Genomic DNA, 11,122 nt, shown 5'->3' with positions numbered 1-11,122 from the left:
AGACCTAGGATTTCAGAGGGCGGGAAACATTTAAGTCAAAGCCCCAAGGCTCTGGCAGTGACTTGCTGGTGCTGATGACAGCTCTCCATCTACCCCTTCTCTCCCTGCCCCTGTCACTTCCTGTCCCCCTCTCTCCCAGCAAGGGCTGGACTCACTTCTGTGACCTCACCCCAGTACCATAGTTGCCTAACAGCTTCCACCTGATCTGTATGGGAGGCCCATCTCTGGGCTCACCAGCCCTGCCGTCTTTGTCACAGTCTGTCCAGGCCAACGTGTCCTCTAGCTCAGGTTACTCCTTCTCCTCCATTCATTTTTTCAGGAAACATTCTAGAACCTTCCTCCAAGGGCCCAACACTGAGCAACACAGACCAGGACTGGCCCTATGGTGAAGTCAGGTCTGGGTCATGGAATTGAATGGGGTGTGTTGCCACGTGTGGTGGGGCTCCTGCCTGTAGTCCCAGCACTGGGAGGTTGAGGTGGGAGGATCGCTTGAGGCCAGGAGTTCCAGACCAGGCTGGACAACACAGCCTATAGTCCCAGCTACTTGGGAGACTGAGGCAGGAGGATCGCTTGAGCCCAGGAGGCTGAGGCAGCAGTTAGCTATGATTGCACTACTGCACTCAGGGCTGGGTGACAGAGTGAGACCCTGTCACTAATAATAATAATATTTAAAAGGAGTGTATTGTATTGAGGCTAAGGCAGCACAGAGGCTAGAGAGGCCTGAAATCACAAAATGTGTAGGGGGAAGGCAGGAAAAGCATTTCCACAGGAGGGAACAGCTTGAGCGAGTGGGGAGGAAGCAGGACTTCCTGGGCCCACTGGGCCGGGGCGCTGGTCGTCCGGTTTATCTCTCAATGCTGAGAGGCTGCGCATCATCCCTGCAGAAGCGCCACATCACTTTGTCCCTATCCCCAACTCCCTTCACTCGTGGTCATGCTGTCCAGCCTTCGTTCTTTTTTTTTTTTTTTTTTTTTTGAGACGGAGTTTCGTCCTTGTTACCCAGGCTGGAGTGCAATGGCACGATCTCGGCTCACCGCAACCTCCGCCTCCTGGGTTCAGGCAGTTCTCCTGCCTCAGCTTCCTGAGTAGCTGGGATTACAGGCACGCACCACCATGCCCAGCTTAATTTTTTGTATTTTTAGTAGAGACGGGGTTTCACCATGTTGACCAGGATGGTGTCGATCTCTTGACCTCGTGATCCACCCGCCTCCACTCCGGACAAAGCCGCGGCCTCCTACCCAGTTTCCTGCCAGGAAGGCGGGTCTCTCTGCAAACTACGCCCAGACCAGCGCTACCTGAGCCCCAGATCTATCCCCAAAACCCCAGTCTAGGGGCCTCCTTGCCCAGTGCCACAGTCAGCAGTGCGGAGGGCCTGCGTCCTTACACAAACGCCAAGGGAAGGAGAACAGGGCCTTGGAGGTCCTGAGACCCCACCTCTCCCCGCCTGCGCGGGGAAGAAGAGGGACTGAGCCGCCTTGGCCCCCGTCCGGCCCTCCGCGCGTCTCCCCGGCTCTCGGTCTCTCTCCGCATCTCCTTCCAGTCCCAGCCTCTCCAGTCCCTGCCTCTCCGGCTCTCTCCCCGTCTAGGTCTCCGTTCCTCCGCGTCTCTCTCTTTCTCTCCCCCCCACCCCGCCACCCCAGGCCTCCTCCCCAGCCGGGCGGGGGAGATCGCTCCGTAAATAGGCGGATGGCCCCGGGCGCTGCGGGCGCAGACACTCGTTTTTAGAGCCGGTAATTGACTCCTTTCAGTTGATAATTCATGGCTTGCATATGCGCTTTAATGCTGGCGCCCGGGGAGGCGCGGCAGGCGGGGCGGGAGCGGGGCGCGGGCCTGCGCGGCCGCCCTTCCGTCAGTGTCCGCGGGAGGCGTGGGCGCTCCCACCCGGGCTGCCTGCCCCGCGCTCCCGAGGCCCCGGCCGCGGAAGGGGCGTGCGCTGGATGGGACACAAAGGCCGGGCGGACCCTGGGTGGCGCAGGGCAGACTAGCCGGGCCTTCGAACTGAATGCGGGAGGGGGCACGCGGGCACCCCTTCCCCAGTCAGCCAAAGGGGAAGCTGAGGTTCAGAAAGGGAATAGGAAGACAGAACCGAGGTCAGAATTCAAGACCCCCTTCCCGGAACATCGTAGTCAGGGCCCTTAGTCCCAACTTTTCTAGAGCCCCTCACCTGGGAATGCTCCTGTTTTTGAGCTAAATTCCTGCGCTGGAACGTCCCACCCTGTTGCTCTCTCACAGGCACCCGCAGGAGGGGCTCTTCCCCATGAATTCTGGGCACAGACACCCAGATCTCAGCAGGCCCCTCACCCCACAGCGACTCCCAGGATGGGGAGCGGGAGCCCAAGTCCCTCCCACCTGGTCCCTTAGTTTCTGGAGGGTCTGTCTCATTCTGCCTCTGGGCAGACGTGATCTTCAGCCCCATGTTACAGATGCTTAGAGAAGCTGAAGATTTGCACAGTCTCAGAGGAAACAGAGCCAGAACCTGGACCCGTGTGTGTACCCGGACCAAACCCTCCATGGTGGAAGGAATAGGAGTGGGAAGGGGAGGAGGAGACATAGGGTCCAGGAGGTTCCATACGTCCAGGAGGTCCCACATGGACCTCAGAGAGGTCTCCACAGCAGGAGAGCAAATGACATCCACAGTCACAGATCACCGAGTGATTTCAGATGAAGATGGTGGTGGCAGGTAGTTGTTAGGAGTCAGAGGTTAGGGGTCAGCACTGGAGCTGGCGCTGGAGATGGGGAGGAAGATGGTTGTTGACTCCAAACATCAGCTCGGGAGATACTAGAGAAAGCCCAGGCAGAAGGGAAGTCTGCACCTAGGATAGGGCTTTCCATTTATTCAGTCCCTTGAGCTGGTATCTGCCTCCCGTTTTCCCCAGGCTAATCCAGCCAAAATAGAATTCTACCTCCTGCATCTTAAAATCTGCAAATACGGCCGGGCGCGGCGGCTCAAGCCTGTAATCCCAGCACTTTGGGAGGCCGAGGCGGGTGGATCACGAGGTCAAGAGATTGAGACCATCCTGGTCAACATGGTGAAACCCCGTCTCTACTAAAAATACAAAACATTAGCTGGGCATGGTGGCGCGTGCCTGTAATCCCAGCTACTGAGGAGGTTGAGGCAGGAGAATTGCCTGAACCCAGGAGGCGGAGGTTGCGGTGAGCCGAGATCGCGCCATTGCACTCCAGCCTGGGTAACAAGAGTGAAACTCCGTCTCAAAAAAAAAAAAAAATCTGCAAATACTCAACGTAAAGCCAAAATGCCTGGCTAATTCCTGCATCCCTCTATCTCTGTCCCTCCACTTGCTAGTTTCCCCATCAGCGCAGTAGATCTCACTGGAGAAGTCACTGCGACAGTGTGTCTGAGAGCAGAGGGCAAAGGCTGTCTGGGCCTTGTGAAGCTCAATGCTGCCCTCTGGTGCCCAGAATGCAGGAGACACCTGAGGTCTCCCACTTTCTCCAAGTTGCTCAGACCTCCGTCATACCGGGCAGGGAAGACAGGTCACCAGCCCTACTAACTCCATTTGAGGGGAAACTCTGAGGCTCCTTCTCCTGCAGATATCTCAGACTCTGTGGTAGAGTTGGTGTGGGGGGACAGGTGACATCGACAATAGCCCTGTCCAGCCTGCACCTGGACACCCTGAGTGGTTCCTTCTGTGGGAGGCAGAGGCAAGTCTGCCCCCTCTGCTGTGCAATTCCTGGGGTCTTCATCTGAGTTAAATGATTTTAAGTCAGGCTTTTTCTCTGCCTGAAATTTCACATTTGTGTTCAAAAGGGTTACTCAAAATATGTAGGGTGGATGGATTCCATTCCTTTGCATTGTCTTCAGAAGGTCTGTGCTATCAAGCACAGGGAAAAGTGAGTTCATTAATTTGCATAGTTGGCAGGAAGTAGGGCTACAAAGAGGTATGGGATGGGAGAAGGGAGAGATTTGATGGGAGGAATATCTCAAGAGAGTTCAGATGAAGGGAAAGTGATGCTGGGGGGCGTATTGGAGGAATCAAGAAAGGCTTCCTGGAGGAAGTGGCATTTGACATAGGGCTTGAAGGACAGAGAAGACAGCAATGGTGTTCAGGGGGAGGGAAAAGTCTGAACAGCAGCACGGAATCGGAAGCATAAGGTGCGCTTGTACTGGTGAGAAGGCTCCAGTTTGAGGGAACAGAAGGAGGCAGTGCTGTGGTGGAGCCATGGGAAAAGAGGCTATGGAGGATCCTGGAGACATGCTGATGTCAGACCAAGGAATTGGTGTTTTGTGGCAAAAGCACTGAACTGTGAGCCAGGGGTCTGGGTCCTAACCCAAGCTCCACTCTGACTGAATTCCACTGTCTTGGCCTTGCTCTCTGGACCCCTCTCCAGACATCACTGGGAATCGTGGCAAGTTCTTAATAAGGACAGTGCCCAGAAATCACAGCTCACAGAGTGGTCAAGCTGGTAGGCACCATAGACCTTATTAAATCTAACCCCTTCAATGTGCAGATGAGAAGACTCAGGTGCAGAGAGATGAAGGGACCAGCATCACACAGCAAGTCAGGGACAGAGCCAGGACCTGGACCCAGATCTCCAGCCTCTCTTTCCCCACTGCAGTCTGGGGTAGCATCAAGGGGACTGAACTGGAGGAGAGCAGCTGGAGGCAGAAGACCAGGAGGTTACAGCCCTACCCAGACCAGAGATCATGAGGCCAGGACCAGTCAGAAAATGTTTATTGAGCTCCTCACCCTGCTCCCCATCTTGGGCCCATCTGAGGAGTACTGAGCACCCACACAGAGGGACCACAAAGAAAAGGAACCTGGTGGGGTTCCAGAAGGAGGAGACATAGGTGGACATGGTATTCATGAGAAGGAAGGGTCATCAGGGGCACACTTGGGTAAGGATCTAGGAAGGTCTACAAGAATAACACCAAGAAACTATTTTAGAAACAAGGTCTCGCTATGTTGCCCAGGTTGGTCTCAAACTCGTGGCCTCAAGCAGTCTGCCAGCCTCTGCCTCCAGAAGTGCTGGGATTATAGGTATGAGCCACCACAACCAGCCCCATGTTTCTTGAGCTGTTACTCCATTCCAGGAGCCTGTCACTTGGGCCCCCTCTGGTTCTTGACCAAGGTGTCTACCTCCTTCATGAACCAGAGACACAGCTCATCTTCCCATGGCAAAGCAATGCACTGCGCAGCCACCGGAAGTCCCACGGATCCACTCACCACCTGCCAGGAGAGAGGGTCGGGAACTCAGAGCCTGCTTCCTGCTCACAGTCTCCTTGCCTGGCTCTGTTCATCATCCATGCTGTTCTGGGCCTCTGTACCAAGGGCTGGTCTAGGTAATGCTTTAGCCCAAACATTCCTTTCTCAATCTGTATTAAGGTAAAGATGACCTAGATCTCAGAATTCCAGGCTTCCTCAGCTCTCAGCGAAACCTGAAAAGACTGTTCTGATTTTACTGTCCGTAGTTCTCCACGGTTAGCATGTAAAACTTGATCCCTATGCAGAATGCTGATTATAATGATGAAATAGAAAGCCGAGCATCCATCCAACGTTCAGGCAAGAGAAAGAAGAGTGTGCTAATCCCTGATCCAGAGCCTGGTTACCCTTCCACAGTGAAAGCATTGCCTTGGCCCAAACCAGGCCCAGGAACATGGGGGCTAAGCCTGAGTCCCTGCCATGAAATTCAGACATCCTTGTAGGAATTCAAATCTGTTTTCTTCGCTTTATGATGATATCACTTGAGGCCGTATTTGCCTTTGTCTCTGAAGTCAGATCACCTGGCTTCGAGTCCTAGCTCCTCCACTTCAACTGGCTGTATGGCTTTGGTCCAGTCCCTTAATCTGTCTTGTGCCTCCATTTTCCTCATTTAAAAAACCTCACAAGAGAGCTATGGAATTTAATGATTTGATATTTATACGCAGCATTTTTAACCAGCTCCTGGAACAGAGTAAGTGCTCAAGACACATGAGATAGTGTCATCACTGTTATTTTCTCAGAATTCAGGTCAGCAGTTCCACTGGGTAACTCTAGCACTAAAATCAATTTCCAGAAAAAGTAAGTCACTTAATGTCTGACTCAGACATGTGCATATGTTTCGGAGTTGGCCTCCTTCTCTTCCTCCCACTCCTTCTCTCTCACCAAAGTCAGGTGTGTTATTATAGACCCTGCAGTTAAATATGCGGTAATATTTCCTTTTATGAAACCACCTCTGAATGACTAATAATCCTATTTATTGAACACTTCCTATACATAAGACCTTATGCAAATTGCTTCATTCTGTTTTTCAAATTAATTAACCTTTAGCACAACCCTGCAAAGTAGATGTTTTTATTCCCATTTTCCAGGTGAAAAAACAGAGGTCCCAAGACAGGTCTTGTCCAGACCAGATACCCAGTAAGCTCCTAACAGGAGCTTTTGCCCTGCTCCACCCTCCCTGCCTCTAAGATCAAGTTTACCTACAGAAATGCAAAGAAGGCCTAGCGCAATGACTCACACCTGTTATCCCAGCACTTTGGGAAACCAAGGCAGGCGGACCATTTGAGGCCAGGTGTCTGAGACCAGCCTGGCCAACATGGTAAAACCCTGTCTCTGCTAAAATTACAAAAATTAGCTGGGCGTTAGCACTGAAATGTCCTTTGGAAAAAAAAAAAAAAGAAAGAAAAATTAGCTTGGTGTGGTGGTGCGTGCCTGTAATCCTAGCTACACTTGGGAGGCTGAGGCAGGAGGATGGCTCAAACTCGGTATGTGGAGGTTGAAGTGAGCTAAGATGGCACCACTGCACACTAGCCTAGGCGAAAGAGCAAGACCCTATCTCAAAAAAAAAAAATTAGCCGGACGTGATGGCAGGTGCCTGTAATACCTGCTATTTGGAGGCTGAGGCAGGAGAATCGCTTGAACCCAGGAGGCAGAGGTTGCAGTGAGCCAAGATCATGCCCCTGCACTCCAACCAGGGTGATAGAGCAAGACTCCATCTCAAAAAAAGGAAAAGAAAAAGAAAGGGAGGAGGAGGAGGAGAATAAATGCAAAGAAGACCACTGGTTTTGCAGTTTTCTCCCCTGACATGGATGGGGCTGACATGGGGGTCAAATGATGTGTCCTCAGGGTTGGGGTGAAACTAGCATAAGTGACAAAGGGTAAACACCAGGAATGACCAGCCCCACCCTACTCTCTCCACCACCACCTATTAGGGGCCCCACCCGGATAGAACCAGCCCTGATTTGTCCCCCTGCAGGAGAAACTCAGAGAAGGAAACTGACCTCTGGGAAATGTTTGTCAGAACTGTCTCCGTAATACCCCTTGTAGAAGACCAGTTCCTCCTCGTCCTGTGGTGTCACAGTAGCAACAGGCACTACGCCTACGGGAAAGTCCAGGACGTTGTACAGGCTCGAGTAGGACTGGCATTCTGCAGGAAGATCCAGATAAGCCCAGGAAATTGTCAGCACAGAGACTCAGGTGGAGAAAACTGTGGGTGGGTGCCCCCTCCCGCTCCTTCTGGGAACTTCAGCCCTCTGGGCTTGGACTAGCCGGTCGGTGTCCTGCATCATCTTGACAATGGCCTCAAGCTCTCCCCAGGGTGGAAGGAAGGAGGGAATCCGCATTGCAGAAGCCTTACTCAGTGCCAGGCACTGTGCCGGCCTCACCACATTGCTGATCCCTTGAGTTCTCTCCACTCTGTGAGGTGGGGATTACTATTGCCTGTGTACAAATGAGGAAATCGAGTGGCAGGGTTAGGGTCTTTTGCAAGGCTACGTAGCTAGTGAATGGCAAAGGATTCAGCCCATGCCCTCCTATGCACAGGACTTCAAGATAGCAGGGCTGTACAGTGCCACCTGGCGTGGACAGCTTTTCTGCAGCAGCCACTTGTGTGCAGAAAGAGTCAGGTGTGGGATGCATCTTTGGCTGGCCACAGTGAGGGGAACCAGGAAGACATGTTCTTAAGGTCAGGGGAGAGGAGTCGAGGCTCCGGTTTGGAACTGGGTTTCATCCTGCCTTGGGCAGCACCTTTGAGACCAGCACCTGTGCATGGGACCCAGGAATGGCCCAGATACTACCCTGTCCTCAGCCCATGTTTCAGGCAGGCTGGGCTAAAGACGTCTTTTAAAATGGGGCAGCAGAGAGCAAGAGTAAATGGAGGAGCCTGGTGTGGTAGCTCACATCTGTAATCCCAGCACTTTGGGAGGCTGAGGTAGGTGGACCACCTGAGGTTGGGAGTTCGAGATCAGCCTGGCCAACATGGTACACCCTCATCTCTACTAAAAATGAGGGAAATTCTGGGGTGATGGAATATATATCCTATAAATTCTAAAAATATATTCTGTATTTCTGAGTATAGTGGTGGTTATACAACCATATACATGAAATTAATCAAATTACACTTAAAATCAGTGAATTTTATTGCGTGTAAATTATACTTCCATAAAGTTCATTTCTAATGTGAATGGAAATTGCTAACAGGTACAAGTTTTCTTCAGAGTGACAGAAATGTTCAGAAATTAGATAACGGTGGTGGTTGCATGCCATTTTGAAATACTAAAAACCACTTAATTATATGCTTTAAAATGATGAATTTTGTTATCTTTTATCTCAATTTAAGAAATATTTTTAAACAGTGAATGGAGACAGAGGGCAAGGCCGCAGAAGCTAGGGCAGGACTTGGGAGTCCTGGACTCCCAATCTCAACTCCACCAGGACCCAATGTGCTCTCACCTGACGATTTAGGGAAACAACCTGCACATAAGGCAGGGGCTAAAGCTGGCGCCAGCAGCACATCCAAGTCCAGGGACCTCCACTTGGCTATGAACTCTTGCTGATATTCCTGCAGGGACAGTGAGGGGCTAGGGGGTAGGACCGGCAGGGGTTACTGTTTGTGAGACAAGGTCAGATGCTTCCAGGCAGCATTGAGTTGCACACCAGGAAGAAATCTCAGGCTATGAGCTTTGGCCTGAGATACCTGCGGAGGTTCAGGGTCTTCCCAGGGACAAAGGTGAAGCGATGAGAAGCTGAATCTCAGGTCACAAAGATTTGGGTACAATGCTGCAGGTAGATGGACTAGAATAACCTCTGAGGTCACCAGGCCTCCCCACCCAGGTCCAGCTGGGCCTCCGCTGCAGGCCGGGACATAACTCTGGCCACTCAGGGCACTACCCAGGTCTCTGCAGCCCAGGCTTCAGCAGCCCTCAAGGTCTTCCTAGGCTTGCATTACCTCCACTGCTGTGTGCTGCTCCCACAGTTTCTTGGGTGTCCTGGGAGAATGAGAAAGACTCTGAGAAGTTCAAAGATCAGCATGGGAGGGACCCCTTTTATACAAATGGGGACATGACACACAAGGCCTCAATGCAGGCTACAAATCAGCTGATGGGCTGGGAATGACCCTGTGTCTTGTCCCCTGGCCAAGACATCTTGCCTGCCCAAGGTCCCCAAGAGCACACATCTTCTGGTCAATCTACGCCTCATTCTACAAGCACAGGAACTCATGGGCTGCCTCAAAGGCCACAGGCTCCTTACCCTAATCTGTGAAACACCCAGTTAGCCCTCTGGCCAGGCCAACCCAACTCTGCCCAGCGTCTCAACTCCAACCTCACCAGGCCAAGCCCAACAGCAAACCCAAGCCCACACGAGAGTCCTCTCCCAACCTCATCTCTATCCCTAACTCTAGCACCACCCAACTCCAGCCTCAGTCACAACCCACCTCCAAATCTATCTTCGCCCCAACTCCAACTCAAACCAACGCCAACCCCAGCCTCAGTCTTAAGCCCATCCCCAAATAAAATCTAATCTCAACTTCGGCCCCACACTTAGCTCAACCTAGCCGTTAATTCAGATCTTTTTTTTTTTTTTTCCCTTGAGACAGAGTCTCTCTGTTGCCCAGGCTGGAGTGCAGTGGCATCATCTTGGCTCACTGCAACCTCTGCCTCCTAAGTTCAAGTGATTCTCGTGCCTCAGCCTCCTGAGTAGTTGGGATACAGGCACATGCCACCATGCCAGGCTGATTTTTGTACTTTTGGTAGAGATGGGGTTTCATCATGTTGTCCTAGGCTGGTGTTGAACCCCTGGCTTCAAGTAATCCTCCCACCTTGGCCTCCCAAAGTGCTGGGATTACAGGCATGAGCCACCGCGCCAGGCCTTAATTCTGATCTTAACTCCAAATCAAGTCGCAATACCAATCAAAAGTCTCAATCTAACACTAATGTCAGGCATGATCCCAAAACCTAATTAGAGTTCAAAATCTAAATAGCTCCCCTCTAAGTGGACACCAACTACAGCCATGTGCCCCTCCTCAATTCCCACCACCCCATGGGCAACCGTTGTGAGCAGGAGCTGGTCCTAGGGAGACTCACCCCACTCCACGAAGCTCTTCAAATTGCTGGCTAGTTCGGGGATACTAGAGGGGGGATGAGACAGGGAGTTCAACTTCAGAACCCACACAAAGCAGCCAGCCTGCCCAGGAGGGGGTCCAAGAAGGGTGGCATTGCTCAGCACACTGACACAGAACCCTCTAATTCTCAACAAGCCTATACCACTTCACCAAGCCCTGAGCCCCTCCAAGCTCACACCCTCCCTCTGGCCCTCCAAGTCCCCTCCTCCCTTTCTTTTTTTTGAGATGAAGTCTTGCTCTGTCACCCAGACTGGAACACAATGGCAGGATCTCAGCTCACTGCAACCTCCACCTCCCAGGTTCAAACAATTCTCCTGCCTCAGCCTCCTGAGTAGCTGGGATTACAGGGCCGTGCCACCACACGCAACTAATTTTTGTATTTTTTTTTAGTGGAGGCGGGGTTTCACCATGTTGTTCAGGCTGGCCTTGAACTCCTAACCTCGGGATCCATCCGCCTCGGCCTCCCAACGTGCTGGGATTGCAGGTGTGAGCCACCACACCTCTTTCCCCTTTCTGAGCCTCCTCTCTAAAACCCTTCCCCTCTCTGTGAGCACCCCACTCTTTTAGCCCTATCCTCTTCTTTTACTACTCTTTTAAAATTAATTTTATTTTGTTTTGTTTTGAGAAAGAGTCTTACTTGTCACCCAAGCTGGAGTGCAGTGCACAATCTCAGCTCACTGCAGCCTTGACCTTCTGGCCTCAAGCAATCCTCCCACCACAGCCTCCAGAGTAGCTAGGACCACAGGCGTGCACCACCACGCCTAGCTAATCTTTTTTTTTT

The 11,122-nt window shown here is 52.1% G+C and overlaps 1 protein-coding gene and 1 long non-coding RNA gene across 2 annotated transcripts in view; one reads left to right on the top strand and one right to left on the bottom strand.

Moving 5' to 3' along the window:
• The first annotated feature begins 209 nt into the window (after positions 1–209).
• Positions 210–3,425, top strand: LOC108312862. The gene is made up of 3 exons (XR_001828817.1): positions 210–431; positions 2,233–2,680; positions 3,305–3,425. It is a non-coding gene; the product is annotated as an uncharacterized LOC108312862 (long non-coding RNA).
• A 1,253-nt stretch (positions 3,426–4,678) lies between these two features.
• The window catches only part of LOC119473023 (fatty-acid amide hydrolase 1-like), a 13,236-nt gene continuing 6,792 nt past the window's right edge, over positions 4,679–11,122 (bottom strand). The window contains exons 9-13 of the mRNA XM_037742822.1: positions 10,304–10,347; positions 9,169–9,208; positions 8,673–8,781; positions 7,223–7,368; positions 4,679–5,189 (exon numbers count right to left, since the gene is read on the bottom strand). Coding sequence (XP_037598750.1) covers positions 5,061–5,189; positions 7,223–7,368; positions 8,673–8,781; positions 9,169–9,208; positions 10,304–10,347 — 468 coding nt within the window. The 3' untranslated portion in view covers positions 4,679–5,060. The remainder of the gene's footprint in view (positions 5,190–7,222; positions 7,369–8,672; positions 8,782–9,168; positions 9,209–10,303; positions 10,348–11,122) is intronic.

This window comes from Cebus imitator, unplaced genomic scaffold (genome assembly GCF_001604975.1).
Source record: "Cebus imitator isolate Cc_AM_T3 unplaced genomic scaffold, Cebus_imitator-1.0 Scaffold129, whole genome shotgun sequence".
Classification (NCBI taxonomy): Eukaryota; Metazoa; Chordata; class Mammalia; order Primates; family Cebidae; genus Cebus; species Cebus imitator.
This window is presented reverse-complemented; position numbering and strand designations above follow the sequence as displayed.